At 46.8% G+C, this 21408-nt stretch overlaps 2 protein-coding genes across 4 annotated transcripts in view; both read left to right on the forward strand.

Annotated features, from left to right (window-relative positions):
- BRWD3 (bromodomain and WD repeat domain containing 3) overlaps window positions 1-17771 on the forward strand; it is a 64031-nt gene extending 46260 nt beyond the window's left edge. For 2 of the 3 annotated variants that reach the window (XM_087749165.1, XM_087749167.1), the window contains 10 exons: window positions 948-1068; window positions 1809-1934; window positions 2024-2105; window positions 3671-3727; window positions 4240-4380; window positions 4643-4795; window positions 6751-6914; window positions 7477-7574; window positions 8101-8259; window positions 9478-17771. In XM_087749165.1, the coding sequence (XP_087605291.1) occupies window positions 948-1068; window positions 1809-1934; window positions 2024-2105; window positions 3671-3727; window positions 4240-4380; window positions 4643-4795; window positions 6751-6914; window positions 7477-7574; window positions 8101-8259; window positions 9478-10262 (1886 nt within the window). In that variant the 3' untranslated portion in view covers window positions 10263-17771. The remainder of the gene's footprint in view (window positions 1-947; window positions 1069-1808; window positions 1935-2023; window positions 2106-3670; window positions 3728-4239; window positions 4381-4642; window positions 4796-6750; window positions 6915-7476; window positions 7575-8100; window positions 8260-9477) is intronic. The other variant, XM_087749166.1, reaches the window with a different exon arrangement.
- Window positions 17772-18673: 902 nt separating this feature from the next.
- Window positions 18674-19665, forward strand: LOC104012934 (syntaxin-1B-like). Its single transcript, XM_009465367.2, has one exon. The coding sequence runs from the start codon at window positions 18674-18676 to the stop codon at window positions 19553-19555; it is 882 nt and encodes a 293-aa protein (XP_009463642.1). The 3' UTR covers window positions 19556-19665.
- The last annotated feature ends 1743 nt before the right edge of the window (window positions 19666-21408 follow it).

The following is a 21408-nucleotide window of genomic DNA, read 5'->3' on the forward strand; positions in this document are numbered from 1 at the left end:
TCCTGTATTTATACACAGGCCATGTCTGTATTCTTAGTTTCTCTTGCTTGTTGTAGTATTTCTGTTGTAACTGCATATGCCATGTTGCTTTTTAGCAATACGGTTGGCTGCTGGCTTGCTGTTGTGGTTTAACCCCAGCCAGCGACTGAGCACCACCCAGCCGCTCGCTCCCTCACCCCTGGTAGGATGGGGGAGAGAATCGGAAGGGTAAAAGTGAGAAAACTCTCGGGCTGAGATAAAGACAGTTTAATAGGTAAAGCAAAGGCCGCACACGCAAGCCAAGCAAAACAAGGAATTCATTCACTCCTTCCCCTCGGCAGGCAGGTGCTCAGCCATCCCCAGGAAAGCTCCATCACTTGTAACAGTTGCTTGGGAAGACAAAACGCCATCGCTCCGAACGTCCCCCCCTTCCTTTTTCCCCCAGCTTTCTATGCTGAGCATGACGCCATACGGTGTGGGATGGCCCTTTGGGCAGTCGGGGTCACTGTCCCAGCTGTGCCCCCCCGCCAGCTCCTTGTGCCCCCCAGCCTGCTCGCTGGTGGGGTGGGGTGAGGGGCAGAAAAGGCCTTGACTCTGTGTAAGTGCTGCTCAGCAGGAACGACAGCATCCCTGTGTTATCAACGCTGTTATCAGCACAAATCCAAAACACAGCCCCATACCAGCTGCTGTGAAGAAAATGAACTCTATCCCAGCCAAAACCAGCACACATGCAAATCTCAGATGCAATACTTAACCAAAACATGCTTTTTGAAGAGTAGTTGACAGACGGTACAAGAGGAAGAATCCTGCCCTTTGGGTAATGACATATCCAGCTGTAGATCTGCATTGCTTTTGCTGAATTCTTAGAAAGAAAACCCAGAAACCATTATGAGGAATCTAGTTATAAGATAAATTCCCTTCTGGTATCTTCTGAGGCATCTAAATTATTTTGATCTTTTGTCTTTCAGACATTTCTAATCCCTTTGCTGTTCCAGTGGACCTTAGTGCCTATCCCATGTATTGCACTGTTGTTGCTTATCCAACTGACCTTACCACGATCAGGAGGAGACTTGAAAACAGGTTTTATAGGTCAGTTGAATTTTTATTTGTCTGTAATCTACATTTACTATAGCCCCATCGAGGACGGTATGTTCAGCTGAATACTATGTAGTGCCACTTCAGCAATATTATTTCTTCAATGAGCCAAGCATACGATCAGATTCTATTTGGCTTGGGCAAAGTGAGTCTTGCTGAATAATAATTGCTTCTGGCTACATTGTTAAGGCAAAAGCTGGTGTATCTGGATCTGGACTGTCTTTTTTGTTTAACATACTGAGCCTTACTCTCTGGATGCGTTGTAGGCAGAGCATATGTGCCTTGTCTGTACCTCCACTGCCTTTGAACCAGATGCTTTGCTTGTATTGCAGTTGCCAGAAGTGAGCTAAACAGTGCTGTAAACTAGAAATCTCAGGTTTTCCAGTTAACTTGGGGATAAATAATGCCCTGCTGTTTTTGTTCCCCTCTGAGGACCACTTTATCTCTAAGGCTTTCTCTAAGTGGGAGCAGTCAGCAGTCTCCTTCAGTAGGTTTGTTTCCTCTTTTCATTCCATTCGCTGGTGATTTGAAGAGGGACATCTTTTTCCCACAAAGCTGGCACAGCCTGGCACGCTGGGGCACTCAGCAGAACAGAAACTTGGTCTCTGTCAACCTGTTTCCCCTGGACCTGGACTACCTGATTCCTTTTTTTTACTGAGGAATCCTACTGGACTGAGAAAGAAAATAATGTACACCTTCCTCTCCATCCTTTTCCTGTTTGTTTTTTTCTTCAGGAGAATCTCTGCACTGATGTGGGAGGTACGATACATTGAACACAATGCCAGGACTTTCAACGAGCCAGACAGTCCCATAGTCAAAGCAGCCAAAATTGTAACAGATGTCTTACTTCGCTTCATTGGGTAGGCATGTTTTTTCCTTTATAGACCTGCCACCTTGAGCTTCTGAGATATTCGATTACGTATTTTTGGCTTTTGTTGTTGTCCTGCAGGGATCAGAGTTGTACTGATATATTGGAAATATATAACAAGGTGAAAGCAGAAGACCTAAGCAGTACTGATGAAGAAGAAGAGGTAAGACCATTAAGTCTGATCGTCAGAACTTCTTGCCTTTTTTAAATTCAGCACCTGGAAGAAGTTTGAGTAAAGATTTTTGTTGAGTTTTTATTTCATGCGTCGTTGCACTGAGTTTTTGAGATGAGCCTGTTCAGGCCGTTTGTGTTGCTCACCTGGGGCAATAAGCGCCCTTAAGTAAATACAAATGATTCTCGGAACTGCCTGCCTTTAATCTTCTCTCAGTACATGACGTTTTGGTGTGTGAGGAAGTATCAATAAGTAAGGGGGATATGAACTGGAGCTATTATTCAGTCTGCCGAACCAGAAAGACAGCAGCTCTGTTGTCAGCGAGGCAGCGGAGCTGGTGTTCTTCTGTAATTCTGGGTCATTTCCCATCAGTCGTGCCATGGAGTGGAATGAGAGGTAGAAACCAGGTTCGATATCACTTCCTTCAACTTTTTCTCTCTCCTTACGCCTTCTCCCCTTAAATGCAGTTTGTAAACATTTTGAAATATGCAAAGCAGTGACCTGTTATAACCTAAGTCACTTGGTTTTGTTTTACTTTTTCAGTGTTGCTTTCTAATACATGAGCTAGTATAAGGTTTAGTTAGGAGGTTTCTTCCCTCCTCCCTTCCCCCAGACATACTCCATTGTTTTGAAATATTTAAGTTAAACCTGATGCTGCTTGAACACCTGTATGCTTACGGCTGGTGCTGTTGTCTTGGATTTGTATTGAAACTTAAAGTCTATACTACAATGTAATAATTTAATTACTTTTATAAAACCGAAGATAATAATAACGGCATCTATTTTCATAGACTGTTAAAAGAGTATTTTGAAGACAATGAGGGATTTCCATGACTTAAATAGCAGACCCTCTTTTCCCAGCTCAACCTTCTTGTGCCAGTTGTGAATCTCATCTGTTCCATGTCAAGCAGTGACCAAAAGTGTCCAAAATTGCTACTATATCGCCTTTCTTTCTCTCCAGCCTTTCAAAGAGCTGGTTTATAATATGTTTTGGTTTATAATATGTTTTAAAATGAGAAAGGAATTACTTTTAGATTCTTTGTAGGAACTTCCCAGTCCTCTCAAAATGACTTGTTTTTAATTACTGGTAGAAAGCTGTGTACAAAGGAGTTTTTGTTGTAATTTCTAAATCCAGATTCTGAAAAGAATATTACATACACTTGATGTAAGTAAGGTGCTACGTGAAGCCTGAATAAACCCAGTACAGGGGCTCAGGGCATGAACGTTTAGGCAGGGGAACACAGCTCTGCAGGACTAGGACTTTGCTGAGTCTTAGGGACTGAAAATAAGCCATTCACATTCCTCACGTGTTTATATAGAATTTCTGTGGAAGCAAACTTGGAAAAGAGATGAAACAGCTTATCCACCTCATTTTTTGTTTTTAAGTTACCTAAGTTCTAGTTTGAAGCTAGTTTCTGTTTTGCTTCAACCATTCGCTGCATTTGAGTAGTTGAAAATTGTGGTTGTTGTTGTTGGCTGTTTGGTTTTAAGCCCCTTTCCCATTGCTGAGGGTGCGTACAAGCATGCGTGTGTGTAATCGTTACCTTTGCCTTTAGGTGGCAGAAGTAGATGTAGATTCAGACGCTCCAGGAACTTCCTCTGGGAAAAGACGAGTGAGTAAACGTTTCTGCTTGGTCTAGCTTGCGAGGGGGAGATGGACCAGGTACCGAACCACTCGTTTAGGTCTGGAATGGTTTCCATTTGTCATAGCCCGCAGTCTGGGGGACTGTGGATTCAGTTGCATGTGTATGTAAGTGTGGGCAGACTAAGGAAGTTATTGTGCAGGAAAATTTACTTAAAGGCTGCAGAATCTTTTTTTAATTTGATTTGAAAGATTCAATTTTCAATCAAAATTGGATGAAAGCTGACAAAACCAGCAAGCCTGGATCTGAAATATTGCATACCTCTCACGGGTTTCGGTGTTTATATGTTACCAGCAAAGGCATATTTCTCCAATTTACATACTGCATATTGTTGTGCCATCAGCTATGCATTAATCTTACTGTAATTCTGTTCTTAATTGTGGAAATCGGCTTTGAATCATAACACTAGTAAATTAATAGGAACTTCAAGCGAAAATTCTGAATAATCTAAAAAATGATGAAATACATCTGTTTCCCTGCAGGTAAGACGACGAATAAAAAGACAGCCCATGAAAGCAAGTCCTGATGCTTGGAAAGAGCAATGCAAGCAGTTGTTAAACCTGATTTATGAGAGAGAGGACTCGGAGCCTTTTAGACAGCCTGTTGATCTCTTCTCCTATCCTGTAAGTATAGCTTCCATATTCAAAATTAAAAAAGCCTGTTGTTCATCCTTTGGCAAAACACCCATGCTGGGCATGTGTCTAACCTCTCCCTTTCTGAGCTGGAACACACCACGTTCTGTGCACTGATGTTTTCAGAGAATTATCTGCAGTAATTCTCAAGTAGAAGTAATTACTTGAGAGCCACTGTTGTGGATGAACACTTGGGTGTTTTTATTGCTGTAGGATTTGTCAGCCTTTATGATTTTCTTGTGTATTCTTACAGGATTATCGAGATATCGTAGACACTCCTATGGACTTCAGCACTGTGAAAGAAACCTTGGAAGCAGGAAACTACACTAGTCCCTTGGAATTCTACAAAGATATTCGTTTAATATTCTGCAACTCTAAAGCTTACACTCCTAATAAAAAGTCTCGAGTAAGTAATAAATTTTAATCCCTCCTTTACAAAGCCCCTGGCCCTACGTGATGAGTACAGGTATAAGGTCTGTATCTGGAGAGCAAAGCACTGCATGCAAAGTCACATCTCTGAAACACGTCGTTTAGCATAGAGAGAGTGCTGGTCACAAAGTTGCCTAATATTTCTGGTGTAGAAACAGGAGCACTTATAAACTATTAAGAAATGTATGCCGTTTGGGACTAGACTGAGATACTATTACTTAAAGCACAGTAATACATAGAATTTAATATTACTGTAAAATTTTCATGTGGCACCTAGATTTTATTATGCTAGGCGCTGTCAAGCGGGAGAAGGAGCAGAGCGTGCTGCTTTCAGCAGCTGCTGTGAGCTTTCAGCGCACGTGGAAACGGTGCTGGATGGGAGGAAGCAGGAGGTTGTGCGACCTTACTCGTCACTTGAGGAGTAGTAGTCTTAGCTCGTCTGTGGAATAACTACTACTGTGTTCTGTGTAAGCAGGACGATGAGAGTAAGCTTGAAGTAGAATGATGCTGTGGGAGAGGGGAACTCCAGCCGAGTGTTAGCATGGGAGAAAGCACAAAGTTGCTGTCGCTGAAGGTGGATTGAACTCTTGGTGTTGAATGAGGGCTGAAAGGTGGGCTGCGGGTGAGCTCTGAAGATAACGATCAGTAACTTTTGCTCACTTAATTAGAAAGGGAGTCTGTAGGGGATTGCAAGAAGACAGGTGATTTGAGGGTGTTTTATGTGTGCTTGATACCAGAGTAAATTTGGTGAGTTATTTACTGCTGCACACTCCCTGGGAACTTCCTTGCGTATTAATCGCTGAACAGCTTGTGAGTCAACTCCCAAATTACTTCAATAGAGTGGCCCATCAATATCCATTTGCTTAAACGCTGTGAAGTGCCTCAGCGAGATCATCCTTGCTGGAGGGCTGGGGCACTCAGCTGGGCCTTCTGCCGCTGCCGGTTCGTCTGCTGCCAAATGCGTGACAACGTCCTGAGGTTTTCTAGCCCATTTTACCATCTTTGCAACGGTGTCCTGAATGGCGGCGAGAAGGGCAGGGTACTACGTGCCAGAGCTAAAGAAAGAGACATTGCTAAATTATAAGGGTCTGGGCAAAAATTAAGTTACGTGAATGTAAAGAAAACTCTGTATCAGAGATTTTATATTCAGACAGACTGCAAGAAATGGGAAGAGGTCTGAGTATAAGGTGATGATAACATCTTCTTGGTGGTGTTTACACAATTTTCAGAAGACTGGATGCAGCAGAAGGGTATGGGTATGAGGAAGGAATCAAGAACATTCTTTTATTTATGCTGAGTTTGAACTCTTAGTTTGTCATAATTCAGACACTCCCAAGGTAAAATCTTGAACAGAAGTAAATACAGTCTGAAATATGGAGAAGTAGCCACGAGTGGATTTGTGGATGAGGTTACACAGAGGCAAGGCCTAGAAAGAGGACAGGAAAATGGGTTAAGGATTTTGACACCTGGCGTACAGAAATTAGGAATGAGGACATTTTTGTTGGCTTCTGTGTGCAGCTCTGTAGGGGCGGTGTAAGGACTCGTCACTAGGGAATTAAAGCAAAAAACAAAGGTGAGGGGGCAGTGAAGTTCGATTGTTTTTCCCTTGATGCTTCAAGTTACCTTATGGCGTGCTTCCATGCTTTATGGAGATTAAAAAAAGAGGCTATATTTCAGTAACTTTCATTTTCCTTTAATTCTGTAAATATTTTGTACTGTAAGTAATTAAATCCTTTTATGAAAACCCTTCCTGTTGCGAGAATACGCATGCACTATGGAGGGAAATTATCTGTAAAGAACCTCGTAGTTGAATGTCACCATGAATTTTTCTTCTGTGCTACAAAGTCTGGGCATCTTTGTGATTTCGGGGGGGGGGGGCGATCTTCTAGTTATTCAGCTTCTAATAACTATGACCATGCTTTCTCACTCCAGATTTACAGCATGACACTTCGACTATCTGCCTTATTTGAAAATCATATGAAAAATATAATCTCTGAGTACAAGTCAGCAATGCAATGTCAGAAGAGGAAAAGGCCACGGTACCGAAAACGGCTAAGAAGCAGTAGCAGTTCACCATCCACTAGCAGAGCATCCAGGTAACGTAATGGTAGTGAGACTTGCTCTCAGTGTCGCTTGAGATGACAGTGGTAGCTGTGCCTTCGTGAATAAGCAGCCAGTAACAGTATTGCTCGTTTCCTGATGCAGTTGCTCTTTTGGGTGATAAAATCATGAGCTCAAATCCCATGCTCAATTTGTAGTTTGTGCGTAATTCTGGTAAGTGAAAGACTGTATAATTAGAAGTATCCCCTCTGGAGAAAATGGAAGAGCAAGTTTCTTTTTGCCTTTGTTTAGTAACTGTTGAAAAAAGTGCTGTATAATACTTTCCTGACTTCTGTATGATACATTAGCTAAGTAAACAATATTTGTTTTAAAAGGTGAGATAAAAATCTTGTTCTTGCAAACTCATATGCCTTTATCAAACAGAATGTTATCATCACTTTTTTTAGTATTACGACACCTGTGCAAGCACTGGGAAGGGATCGTTTGTGTTATGCGTTTGCTGCAAAAAACGAAGACACTTTGCAGGGGAAATTGGTTTTGGTTTTGAGTCTTTTGGTACTAACACTCTTATCTCTTTGGGATATTTTGTGTCTTCAGCCCAAAAGGGAAACAGAAGCAAATGAAGATTCAACCTAAACCCAACCAGAATACCTCACTGCCTTTGACTAGAACTAGTTCTTCAGTTTCATCTCATGGTGAGGAGAAATCTTCTAAAATGCGTCCTTTCTCTTGCAGCAACTTGTATGTGCAGAATGATGAAAAAGCTGAAGGATGATGTTTAATGTTCAGTTTAAATGTTATATTCATGAGACACATGCAAAGCCCACCTGTTGAAAGAGCAAGTAGCAAGGTCATGTAAATACGTTGTCTTAGATTGTGTTAGCTGAACTTGGCCCTCCAGCTGTTGGTAAGTTATTGGTAAGGGTCAGAGAATAGGGAACCTGGGTCTGTCCTTGGTAAGACTAATCTAGTGACAAGAGCCCGGGCTTCCTGTATACGGGCTTTTCTCATGCAGCGATTACAAATACATTAAGCTTACTTTGGATTACACCCCGGAGGAATCTGTCTCTTCGTGGCTGCAGAAGCAGCTTGGCGAGATTAACCTCCTGAGTTGGGCTGTTAACTCAGGTGATACAAACCTTCCCCCAAATGCCTTGCTTTACAGCCCTATAAATAGAGAATAAAAGTTACTCTGTCACGTTAGTGGTGTCCTGTCTGAAGTTTCAGATACAGCAGAAGAACCTCTGGGTTCAGCCACTGGTGAAGAGATGGAAGGCCAGCCGTCTTCCTCGGGCTCAAATGCACAGAACCGAAGTGGAAATACCATTGATCCAGGGAAAAGTAGACCGATCAGGAGTAAATCTACACCAGTGAAACAAGGTGAGAAATAATAAGCATTCTGTTCTTTGAATGACTGGTTTCACTAGAAATGACAGATGTTGCTTCTGTCTGATGCTTATGGTGCTCTTGCCCGAGTCTAGCATTACACTACGTCCCCAAACCATACTAAAGAATTCATTTTACCTTACTTCTTACAGTTCTGTGGTCTCCTGTCTGAAGTGTGGCATGCACACGATGCCACATGAACTTCAGTGAAGTCTTTTAAAATTTCTACAGATGGAAAAAGCTTGATTGCTCTTAAATTTCTTAAGAATGACAGTTTCTTCAGGAGTTACAAAAAGGCAAACCAAACCAAAAGAATCCCCACCTGAAAATCTTGTCCTTTTATTAATCAAGTTGAAACCAAAGATGAAAAAAATTAAAACACTTAAATATTTTTATCATAATCAAGACTAAGTGGTTGTGGTTAGAAGGGAAACACTGTTTGAAAACCGGGGTATTTTGTCTCTGGGTCATGTTAATCAGACTTTCCACTGAGGTAGGCACTGGCTGAAACCCTGAAGCGTTTGTCAAGCCCATACTACTGTGCTGTAGCAGTGTTGTATGTTGCAGGTGAGCTTTTCGTATCCCATGTTAAAGAAGGTATTTAATCTTCATTGTCAGATTCCTAACTCCAAAAACATGTAGTATTTTGGGTCCCAAGCCAGCAAGGTACTTTATATATTTTTAAGTTAAGGTGTTCAGCAATCCTAGTGAGCTTTCTTGGGTTATTTACTGTCTTGAAATTGTGCTTGCCACAAGCGTTCCCTGCACTAAGCCTTTGGAGAACATGCATTTGATGAGGAATAAATACCACTTGCAGAGTGTTATTTTAATGTATATATGTTTGAAATGGATTTTAGAGATTTTTCTGCCTTGGCACCCCAGGTAGGCTTCACCCGACTAAATGCTAGATGTTTGTGTCTAACCTAGTCACTCTGGGCTCCTTTTATTGACTGGATCTTCGCTGAACTCTTAGTCGAGAGAGTCTGCAGTCCTTGCTTCCAGATAAGATCAACTGTGTTTACTTTGATAAATTTTCCCCTAGAGCCCCTGTTTGTCTCCACAGCATATAAAGGTCCTCAGTGGCAAGTAGCTCAGAGCTGGATCATCCCCAGAGCACGCCTCAGAGGCAGATGAGGCGAATCCCACTTCTTGTATCCTGTTTGGCTCAGGCGTGATGATGATAACCGACAGGGTTATTTTGTGTTTGCTCAGATCACTCTCCTGATGGACCACTTACAAATGGCGATGGCAGAGAACCTCGGACAGGAGTCAAGAGGAAGTTAGTAAGTGCATCAGAAGAAGATGAGCATCTGGAGGAGGTGGAGGAAGAGGAAAAGAAGAGAGAATTAAAGGAAAAATCTGGCTTATCTTCATCAGAAAGTGGGGAATCGGGATCCAGTTCAAGTTCTGAAAGCAGAAGTGGCTCTGATTCAGACTCTGAATCAACATCTAGAACAGATCAGGATTACATTGATGGAGACCACGACTACAGCAAAGTTGTGCAATCCAAAAAACCCAAAAGAAAAATCAAAAGAAAAATCACCGGTGGGAAACGGAATTGGCAGGGCAGAGGGACAGGGAGGAGAGGTAGATGGGGGAGGTGGGGGAGATGGAGTAGAGGGGGAAGAGGTGGTAGAGGTGGAAGAGGCTGTGGCAGAGGAAGAGGCGGCGGCAGGGGAGGAAGAAGAGGCCGAGGAGGCAGAGGAGCCTCACGAGGAGCCACCAGAGCGAAACGTGCCCGAATTACAGATGATGAATTTGAAAATCTCTTTGGAGGACAATTTGGTGAAAATGTGTTTGGAGGGCGGTTCAGTAGACCGCCTCGAATCAAAACAAGGAACGAGGGCAGGAGAACTGTCTTGTACAACGACGATTCTGATAATGACAATTTTGTGCACACCGAGGATCCTTTGAACCTTGGTACTTCCAGGTCAGGCAGGGTGCGGAAAATGACAGAAAAAGCCAGGGTCAGCCATCTCATGGGATGGAATTATTGACAGATGAAAAACTTTGGAACAATTTTAAAAGAACTTCAATGGCCTTCTACTGCAGGGATTTTACCAGAAAATCTACCAAGCAAGTTGTGCGGGGACTCCACTCACCTTTCACAGTGGTGCTTTTCCATTATGTCAGTTTGCGTTTGTTTTGAAACTTCAGATCGCCACACTTCATTGGTCAAAACAAGCCTTATTCATTAGGCCTTAAATTGCAGAAATTCTTCCCCACACACTATGAGTTCATCACATTAAAGAGGCTTCCAGCTTCTCAACAAGAACATGACATTTGGAGTCACGGTTGTGACTTCTCTCCCTTGTTTTGTTTTTGTATTATAGAAATAGCACCTTCTTACAGAGTTTTTATGTGGTTTCTGCCATAAATCCTTATACACAGTAATAATTATAACTTTTGCACAATACACCAATCCTAAAGGCAGCTATAAAATGTTTACAGTTTCTATATTGTAAGAAGGATCTGGATTATTTTAATCTTCCCAGGCCAAACGTTCATGAATTGTGCTGAACTGAAGTATGTCTATACTACAGTTACGGGGGTCCTGATGTGCTTTCTATCGGTTCTCTATTCATGTACAAAGTGACAAAGGGTTGGTGCCTTGTAAATATGTAGCAAACCTTTGATGTGGTGTGTCCTATGTGTGCATTAACTTTATTAAAAAGAGAATACTTGAGAAGTATGAATATCTAGACAAAAGGTGCCAAATGCAAAAGTTACTTGCATCTATTTTCTTTTTGTCCTCTCATATTTTCGTAGTATTAATAGAGATTGTGCAGCTAAGGGGTAACTTCAACATTTGAAAGGTTCCTCCTCTTCAAAGCATAACGTGATTTTTAATAGTAGCTCAGCTACCTCTATTTACAACTACTGGAAACTTAAAAGAAAATAGATGCTCTTATTCAGTGCGTGTTGAAGAAGAGGCAAGAAGGAGCGTAGAGGGATGGAATTGCTCGCGAAGTTGTAGAGTGACTATATCTTCGTTATACTGACACAATGAAAACGAAGCTAAGTAACGCTCAGAGTTTTCAGAACGTTTTCAGCAGGCGGCGATTTGTTTGCGCAGATAGGCCGACTGTCTCCCGCGCATTTCTGCTGCCACTTGCTCGGTGCAAATCTGCGTTTGGTTTAATTTGCCCCTGAAGGTGAGGAGGGAGCTGAACGGAGCTCTGGTACCTCCGGTGGCTGGCCGTACGGATGAGCTCCCGTTCGCGGCCTCCGGACGGACTCTTGTATCTCAAGCTTCCAGAAGAGAATTCGTGTTGCACTGTACTCTTGTTATCCTGAAAAATGCTAACTTGAAAACAGAAATTATTTTGGTAGCGGTAGTGCAGTATGTGCCGACGTTTGTGGTCTTGCTCCTCGGTGAACAGAAACTGGTGTTTGGCGTGGGCTGAGCCGGAGCCGAGCAGCCTCTGGCTGGAATATATATGGGACTTCCGTTCCTCCCGTTGTCTAAGCGCATCTGACAGTTCTCGCTCGGTTAACAGAGTGAGTTAGCTTACCCAGAGAGAACAAACGAAAAAAGAGACGAGAGAGTTTTGGTGGAGGTTTTCAAGTTTGTTTTGTTTGGTTTTGTTTTTTTAAACTTCCATCGGTATCCTTAAGTTCTTCTGTGCACGGCTTGGTCAATAATTCTGGAAAACCTCAGGCAGCAAAGAGTGACCCGTGTATATTCTCAGATGCAGAAGGAATTTAATTTTTGACTTTCTATATTAAGCACTAGCTATTTTATCTCGCTATCCAAAAATTCTAGTTAGATGCAAAATGACTTGAAAAAATGCAGAGGTTTAGTTTTGTGATGGGGGAGAGTATATCCTAAATTGCTCAGAGCGTTAATATGCGTTTATGGTACAGTACAAAAATCACACTTTTTAGGTTTTTTTAAGGAGCGTTTTGAATCGGCCATCATCCGTTTCTGGACTTGGTTCGGTTGTGTTTTGATGGGGGGGAAAAAACGGTGCAGAGGCTCTCCTAGTTCTGTGTTGGGCTTTAAAATATAAACGCCTGTCCTATCATCTCTCTCATATGTATGTATATATATACACACACTTATATATTTATAAGAAATGTATTATTTCTTTGACTGATTGTTCCTTCTACATATGGTAACCAGGAATAGCATGTATGCATCAGTCCATAGTCAGAATCATACCCTTTTTAGATCAGTCCCGTTGAGCTAATGTAAACACTATGGTTTCTGTCCTAAAGCCTGAAAATCTTGAAATGCAAAAGAAATGCTTTTCCTATATTTCTGACTGGCCGAAGATCCACTTACTTATTTATTTTGTGTAGGGGTTGGGGAGAGATAAAACACGTGGATTCCAGAGAAATCATTTTATAAGTTCGTGTATTTTAGCAGCAATTAGAATAATATTAAATATGTTCTTAAATGTATCTTTTCTATGTAATGAAGTACTGTGAAGATAACAGTGAAGCATCACTTTGCTGTGGCGTAAGTATTAATCAAATGTGTTACATGATTAAGAGCTAGACAGCAGGGTGTGCTAGAACAACAACATTTGCTTAGTGTAAAAAAAAAAACCAACAAAAAAAGCTTTTTTTTGTGCATGAGAACCTTTCATAAGCATGGAAGAAATAACTTGGTTTTAGCGATGTTATTTTTACTTGGTTTTATATCTGGATTCTTTCTCTGAGTTAGGCAGTTGATTTCACATAGCCTCGTTCTGTGGAATAATTATAATTTCGTAGTAACTTGGACACTTTCTCTCAAAACCCCGATCCTGTTAGGAGCCACTTCTGGTTGCAGAAAACTGAGCGTCAGCCCCGCAGGCACAGCAGAAGCAGCAAAATGAGTTAAACCTTGTACCGTCCCGCTCCCCGACCAGACCCCGGGCGCACTCGTGAGGTTGCCGGGCTGCGCTGCCCGCTGCGTTGCGGAGCCAGGAGCGGGTGGTCTCTCTCCTTGCACCTCTAACAAAAAACCCCAAAACTCTGCCTAGGAAAAGGGTTGGAAGGTGTGGTTATGTACCAGGTTCCCGAAGGCTCAGAAGGCGCGCGGGCAGGCCGGGGCTTCCGCTGCTGCTGTCGGATGAATTCTCGGGCGTCGGTGCGTCAGAGTTTTCTCTGGATGTGCGGTCGTGCACGATCCCTCTCCCGGGTTGCCGGGGGACTCGAGGGCGTTCGGAGACGCCCTGGGAAGCGGGGCTGGCGCCCACGGGGCTTCACTCGCAGCAGCTCCGTCCTCTGGGGCGACAGGGCTGAAAGGCTCGGGTGCATCTTTGGTCTCGGGTTCTCCTGGCTGCAAATCTGCCCTCTCCGTAGCGCTCCCGTTTCTTCCCGCGCCAGGGCGCGAATGACGAAGCTTCTTTTGCAGTAGTGCTGTTGTCTCAGTTCAGCCCAAACTTTGCCTGCTTTTTCTCTATCACCTTTTGTTTTTTTCTCTTTGCCGTGCTCCACCTCTCTTCTTTAGCTTCCCCTCATTGCCCCTGCAGGTTGTTTACGACGCTCTTTTGGAAACCTAGGATATCCTGATGAATTTTATTTCGGCTAGAGTTAGATTTAATTGTAAGATTTAATTCTTTCTACCCCTCTTTTTCCCCAAGACTTTCCACATTTTTTTCTATCTGCCTGCCTTTGCTAGCAACATTCCCCAGCTGCTGGAGGTGGATTTAAGGAAGATGGCAAGTTTGAGGGCTGGCTTCTCGCCCGCCCTGCGCCTCTGTGGCCACCCACACCCTGCGTGGCGGTGCCCGGCACGCGGCGGCGTAAACCCACCCGTGGTTCCACCCAGCGTCCCCTAACGCCGCGCTCCCTCTCTGCCGAATCGCTCCTTTTTTCCCCTTGGATGTGAACTGCGCTTCACCTAACCCTCGTAGAAGTTGTGTGCTTCCAGCCTCACGAGGTATTTCTGTTTTAAATAACCCGTGAAACTTCCATGTCGGTGCTTGAACTTAGATGGGTCTGGGCGGTTTTATCACTCCTCTCCATCTTTCTCCATCAGCGAAGCAGGGGCCACCCTCCTTATCCCAGCCCCCCCCCCCCAACCCTGCAGATAAACAAGCTAAATATAATCATGAAGAAATAATTTGTGGAGGATTTTTGGCTGCTTAAAATTTTGCGTCCCGTTGCGGATTTTAATTTTCCCTGAACGTTTGCTTAAATGTACGCCTCGGCTGCGTCTCCTGCACGAAAGCAGGCGGGCCGGGTGGTTCCTAAAGCGCTGAAAAGTACTGGCACCGGGTGCGTAGTAAGGGGAGTTTTCAGGTAATTTAAAAGACGTGGAAAGACCAGCTGCAATGTGTTGCTTTTGACAACGTTCGGAGGCTCTCTTGGCCGCAAAATGCAAGATGAACCTTGCCAGGCGTTTGAAAGGGCTGCTCCTGGGTGTCTCTGGCGTGGTTTTGACAACGGGTCAAAATCACAAGCGTGAGAAAATAAGTTTAAATCCCTAATTTCGGATAAGAACTTGATTAATATTTCATCTTTAATCCGAGCGGTGAATGACAGGGAAAACGGGATAGCTGCAGGTTTAAGGATGCCTTGTCAGCCCTGCCTTGGAGTGTCCTGCTGTCGTCGGTCCGTGTCATGAATTCAATGTTTTAAAAATGGATTTCCGTGTTTACATTTCTCGATTTTTTTTTTTTAATTTTGTTTTTTAAAACCATCGTGCAAAGTTTTATAAAATGCTAATTATTTACATGATAGACTGAAGGAGCAGTTAACAATCCAAGGATAAATCTATATTTAGTATTGTAGGGAGCTGTCATTGTGTTCTTACAAGTATGTATTATAGAAAATTACTGCGCATGTGCGATAGATAATTTTCAAATATTAGTATATCAGAGGTTTACACATTGAAAAAAAAGAACTCCTTTCTGTACAGTAAGTAACAGCCTGCAAAATTTAGTCTAAAAGTTGTCTTTTTTAGTGTTAGAAATGCAAAGACCTGTTGGAAGCTTGTACATTTTTACTATGTCACGTTCAGCCCACAGCAAACTTACACAACTGTGCTACGAATCCCTGAAAAATTAGGTTTCCAGTGGAATTGCTGTCACAGCCTTAACTCTAGTATTATAAAAATGGTGCTTAAATACCTTTACGTGCACGGATGTGGGTACCTGCCGAGAGTTTGGGAGAACTGAAAGCAAAACGCAGCCGCGTAGCGCTGCACTTGTGAGTTAATGCTCCCGGTAGGTAACTGCGGCTGCACGGGGAACCCGCAGGCCTGGGAATATTTGGGAAGTCTTTAAACCGGCGGGCAATTAAGAGCAGTTTCTCGGGTTTGGGTTTTTTAATTGGCAAGCACTGCACATCTTCCCGATTCCCGGGCCTGGGAGAAGCGGAGGGAAGCGGCGAGGAGCCGCCGGGGCGCGGGGCCCTGCCTGGGTGCCCGCAGGAGGGGCCGGGGCGGCCGCCTGCCCCGCGGCCGCGCGCGCTGGGCCGGGCAAACCCCGCATCCTCCCTTCCTCTCCCAAAAACGCCTCCGCGGAGCGCGGCGGCTGCTCGGGTACGCTCAAAGGCTGGTGGTTGGTTTTCTGTAGAAATACTGATACAGGCTCGTCACTCCTCCGTGAATCACTCTAGCAGACTTCATTTAGAGATACCAGGTGATGTTGGAGCAATGAAATTCACGTGATTTAGGCTCTCCATGTTCTGGATGATTTAAAATACTCCAAAAATGCACAAAACTATTAGAATTATGTCTACTTTCTATATTGATTTTTTTTTTTCCAGGTGATATTTATGCCCATATCTTCACATCCGCTATCTCAGGTCCCTTTAAATGAATACTTCAGGGATTTTGATGCCACTTGTTGGCAGACCAAATGTAATATTTATATGCAATGAGCTGTTAGTTTTTGTATTGTACAAATGTAAATTTGTAAAGATTTTTTTCTAGAGTTTTTTTGAAGTCACTTATGTAATCTAGGATGTTTCATTTTCCAGCTGTGGGATTGTCTTAATAAAAAAAAAAAAAAAGATAAACTCTTACTTTGGTTTTGCATTGCTTACTAAATAGTTCAGACATTAAAAAGGCCACAAATAATTTGAAATTGAGTTTTCAAGGTAAAAAGAAAATCGCTTTTTGATTCAACTGGATCATTTTGTACTTATAAAAAAGGAAACGTTTATGAATTGGATGAGGAAACGTTTACGAATTGGATGTGGAAACGTTTATGAATTGGATGAGGAAACGTTTATGAATTGGATGTGGAAACGTTTATGAATTGGATGTGGAAACGTTTATGAATTGGATGTGGAAACGTTTATGAATTGGATGTGGAAACGTTTATGAATTGGATGTAGAAACGTTTATGAACCGTGTGGATCTTGAGCAGGCCAGGACGGAGAGCCTCACCGCGGCCAAAGGCAGGGGCGAGGGCTCGCTGGGTGCTGTCACCCAAATCATCCCCCGACCTGGCTCCAAAAGACCGTTTCCCTGGGCAAAAGGAGAGGAACGGCTGATGCTTTCATGGGGAGCTGGGTGGAAAATGCTGCCGGGGGCGATGGCCCGTGCAGAGCCTCCCCGAGCGGCGCGGGCGCAGGGCAGGAGGGTGCGGGGTGAGGTCCCTCCGCCGCCGCGGGGCGGTTCGGGCGGCGAGGTTCAGCCGGAGGAGGCGATCGTGCCTATTTTTAATGCCAAACAAAGAACTACTCCTTTTTCATCCCTGTTCTTGCCCTTTTGTTGATAGTAGCGATACTGTTGTTTAAACAGGGCTTTTCCTCCGGGAGGGGAGGGACGGCACCGGCTCCGGCTGGGGGCTGCCTTGGCCTGGTGGGCAGAGGCCGCCCCTTGCCTGCCCGCGGTCAAACCGAGTCCGGTAAGGCCGCCGCCGCGCCGTCCCCGCGCAAGCCGGGAGGGATGGGGACGGTCACGGGGCTGCGGTTCCCGCACACGCCTCGGAGGCCTTGAAGCCCTTGCACCCCTCAGGCACAGGCGGTTTAATGCTCGGAGCCAGCTATTGCGGGGCACGGAGGTAAGGACGGCCTCCCTGCGGCTGGCCTCTCCTTGCCGCCCAGCTCTCGGGCCTAGCCCGCCGCGGACTGCTCTCCCAACCCAGGATTTTGGCTTTTCACCTCTTGATTTACTTGACATTTCATTTTATTGCGCTGATTCAAATGGGCCGAATGGAAATTCCTTTCAGCTGTGAATGAATATCTTCCCTTCAATGCAACGCTCGTACTCCAGGCCCCAGGAACAGAAGGGCTTTTTTTCCTTGGCCTTGTTGGTTACAGAGAGCAAAATTAAACTTGTCTGGCACAGATGCTGAAGCCGCCCTGCTACGTACCTCCGTTAAATGGCATTAGCGAGAAGAACTAACACGCTTTACCTTCGTCAAACCACCCTTCGCTGTCGCTCCCGTAGATACTGTATCACAGGTGTTATATACTTTATATCATCGTATGTTTAGGTCATATATGATAATACATGCTATAAAATATGCGGTATATAATATCGATGTGGTAAAGAACAATTCAGTTCTTCTAATGCACTTTGGAAAGGCACTTTGTAGAAGTATGATTTTTTAACGGTAATTTTTGCAGATGTTTTAGAATTAAATTGCGGTTTTTATGCATTTCAGCAGTGTGTGGTGTAAATACTACCGCGCCCTGACGTGCAGGGCAGCTACGGCATCCCAGCGCTCGTTTCCCGCCTGGAAAACCCCGAGGCACCCTCCTCCATCCGCCGCTCCCGCGATGCTTCGCGCGTGCAGGGCCCTGCCGGCGGCGCGGGGGGTGAGAGGCAGCCCCTGGCCCACCCTCGCAGCGGGGGAAGCCGAGCTTTGCCTCCGTCCCATCTTTTCAATTCCAAATGGGCACTGCAATGGGATGGTTTGCCCGTCGGTTATTACATCCTCCTCGAAGCTGCTCTTCAAGGCTCATTACGAGGTCTGAAAAGGAGTGCAATGGGTGTTTGGTTAAATGCCCTTTCTTCCCTCGAAGCTGTTCGAAGGCTGTTTTTGGGGTGCGGGACGGAGGTGCGGCGGCGGGGCCCTGCGGCAGGAGGGGAGGCCGGGGCAGAGCCGCCCGGGCGGCCCCCTCCTCTGCCCCCGGACTTTTGGGGTTTCTTTGTCTCTCAGTGAATAAAAGCCCTTTGTCTTAAAACCTGGAGAATCGGACGTTGAGCCAGCAGAGCCTCTCCCATGACGCAGGCGTTGGCAGTGCTGGCAGCCGTCCCACCCCGGGCTGCCTTCCTCCCGCTCTGTCTCCTGTCAAAACCCCTTTCCCCTCCCCGCCGGTGGTGCGGTGCGGTGGGGTCCGGCCCGGCGGCTGACGCAGGGCGGCCTGCCCGCCTCCATCAATATTTGCTCGGGCGCTGGGAGGGAAGGTTTTAACAGCTCCTGCTGACGCAGGGAGCTCCAGCCTCGCATCTCCCCTCCCAGGGCTGATGGGTCACCCGTCCCACGGATGGTGCCGGCAGCCGGCGTGGAGCATGAGGGACCGGCTGGCGGAGCTGCGGCGGCGAGCTGTGGCCGAGGGGGACCCGCACGAGGATGCCTTGTGCTTCGACAACCCGGCGTTTGTTGGGGACGATGCCAGCCCCGTTAATCGGGTGCTGCGGGAGGCGGCCAAGCTCTGGCGGGCGCTGGAGGGGCTGGAGCAGCTGTCCGAGAGCATCAACAGGCTGCAGCAGACGGTGCTGTGCTGCACCTCCGAGGAGAGCATCTCCCGGGAGAAGCAGGGGCTCTCCGCTGCCAGAGCCGCCTTTGCCCGCGAGGCCATGGCCCTGCAGCCCCAGCTGGGCACCCTGCCGGCGGTGCCGGAGGAGGGGACGGGGCGAGCACCCCTCCGTGTCCGCCAGACCCAGCTGTGGCTGCTGCTGCAGCGGTACCGCGCCGTCCTCTCCCGCCACTATGCCTGCGAGAGCCGCTACTGGCAGAGGCTGAAGGAGCAGATCGGGAGGCAGGTGGAGCTGGCAGGCATCGACCTGAGGGCTGAGGACTTGGACCGGCTGGCCGAGAGCCCCGAGGCGCCCCGCATCGTGGGCCGGGACCTGGGGGAGCTCAAGGCCAAGCAGCACCTGGCCTTGGCCCAGGCGCGCCAGCGGCAGCTCCTCGACCTGGAAACGCAGATGGCGGAGCTGCACGGGCTCTTCCTGCAGCTGGAGGGGCTGCTGGCCGAGCAGCACGGGACCACCGACAGCGTGGAGCAGCACGTCCTGCGCACCCTCGACTACGTCACCCAGACCGGCGGCGAGGTGAAGAAAGCCATCAAGTACCAGCGGCCGTCGCGGCTCTCGGCCCTGCTGACGGCTGCGCTCAGCCTCTGCGCCTGCTGTACCTGCCTGCCCTGCCTCAGCGGGGCCGTCCGATGAGCCTGAGCCCCGCCGGCAGGCTTTTACAGCAGCTCCCAGGGACTCCCCCCTGTGTCTGTGCAAGAGATGGTGTCATGAGAAGCTGCTGCTGTCTTGTACTTCTTGCATGACGGTGCAGGGACCATGGACACCTTGCCCGACGGTGCAGGGACCGTGCACACCTTGAGCAACGGTGCAGGGACCATGCACACCTTGCACGATGGCCCAGGGACCATGCACACCTTGCACGGCAGCACGGGGACCATGCACATCTTGCACACTGCCGTGGGGACCGCACCCCCCTTGCACGATGGCCCAGGGACCATGCACACCGTGCGTAACGGCATGGAGACTGTGCTTGCGCCGCAGGACAGGCACCCAGAGCGCTGCAGGGCTCAACGAGGAAAAGCGCTTTTAATACTACGAAACCTAACTTAAAAACTTTAATGTTTCAATTTTTTTTTTTTTTTTTTATTTAAAGGACAGGAAAAAAAAAAGCCTGCTGAAGTTTTTGGCACATTTGTTGTTACACGTGAGGGGACTCGATGGCTCAGTGCCACCATGGAGCAGCGTGAAGGCTCCTCCCCCACGTCTGAATCTTTATTCTCCACACTTTCTCCAATTTCTACTTCCTGGGCAAAATTCCTGAATTTTGTGTTTCCCTCTTCCCTGGAATTTATAGAAAGCACAAGTCAAACGGCACCGCTGCCGTGGGAGCGCCGGGAGGCACGGGTGCGGGTGATGGAGGGATGTAGCTGGGACGTCCCTGCACCCCGGGATGCTGTCACTGCCCAGGCACCCCGGGGCTGCAGCCCCCTTTCCCCACCACGTCATTCCCGGGCAGCGCTAAGAAACCCACCAGAACTGTAGAGTTTTGTGGCTGGACCAGAATTTTGGCGTTCCCTCCCGACGCTGAGGCTGGGGCTGTGCTTGGCCCAGGGCTGAGCTCCCGTAACCGCGCTGCCTGGGGCGCGCTCCCAGCAGCGTGCGGTCAGGAAGGAGGGGGAACCCCGGGAAGTGACGGGAACAAAGAGTTGCGGAGCTGCTCATGAAGCGAGGACGGGCCGTACGGGTGCAGAAGGAGGCCAGAGATTGAGTTTGTTGGTAAAAACTAGACACAATCATGTAATTAAAGATGATAGGAAAATGCGAACACACAAGGGGAGCAAATGCAACCTTAATTGCACTGAGTTTGGCTCAGCATCCCGAACCGTGTTCGATGGGACGAAGATGGGAATAGTGGGAGGCTTTCTCAACAAAGCTTCACGGAGAAGTGGCCTTCTCTTGGTTCATTTCTCTCCTCTTTGTCCAACAGCCCCAGAGGAAGTTTCCCAAAGTGGAAATCAATAAAGGCAGCGAGCAGAAGGACGAGCTTTATCCACGCTTGCCGTGTGACGGTGCGGTGCCGCGGTGGCTCCTGCTCCCGACCAGCCTCTCCAGCGTGGGGCAGGGATGGCCTGCCCTGTCCCACCTCATGTGGCCAGGCCATGGGAAACGCTGTCTGCATCTTATATTGAAAACCACATTTGATGTGCAGTTGCAAAAGCAGCCTCCTGGGAAGCACTGAAGACTATTTACAGACTTCCAGGACATACAGAGAAGGGAAAAACCTCAGTGAGGTAGGGGAGGTGGCAAACCCAAATGCAGCCTAACTTATATTTGACCGCGCTTTATGCAACCCCGGCATGGCTCCGTGCAAACAACCTCTCTGCAGAGCGAGCACCGGCCTCGGGAGAGCCCTGGCTGAGCCCTGGCTCGGGTCCCTGGGCAGCAGCCAGCGCCGGCAGCCCTGCAGGACTGGTTGAGCTGCTCAGTGAATGATTATCCGTAAAGCGCAGGAAAAACACCGCGTTATCGCCCGTGCTTTCAGCCAG

The sequence above is a fragment of the Nipponia nippon genome, unplaced genomic scaffold, assembly GCF_047370975.1.
Source record: "Nipponia nippon isolate SJK-2023a ecotype South Korea unplaced genomic scaffold, ASM4737097v1 scaffold_12, whole genome shotgun sequence".
Classification (NCBI taxonomy): domain Eukaryota; kingdom Metazoa; phylum Chordata; class Aves; order Pelecaniformes; family Threskiornithidae; genus Nipponia; species Nipponia nippon.

Bases quoted from the DNA above. Each gene is read 5' to 3' on its own strand.
- LOC104012934 (XM_009465367.2), top strand. From the start codon at position 18,674: ATGAGGGACCGGCTGGCGGAGCTGCGGCGGCGAGCTGTGGCCGAGGGG.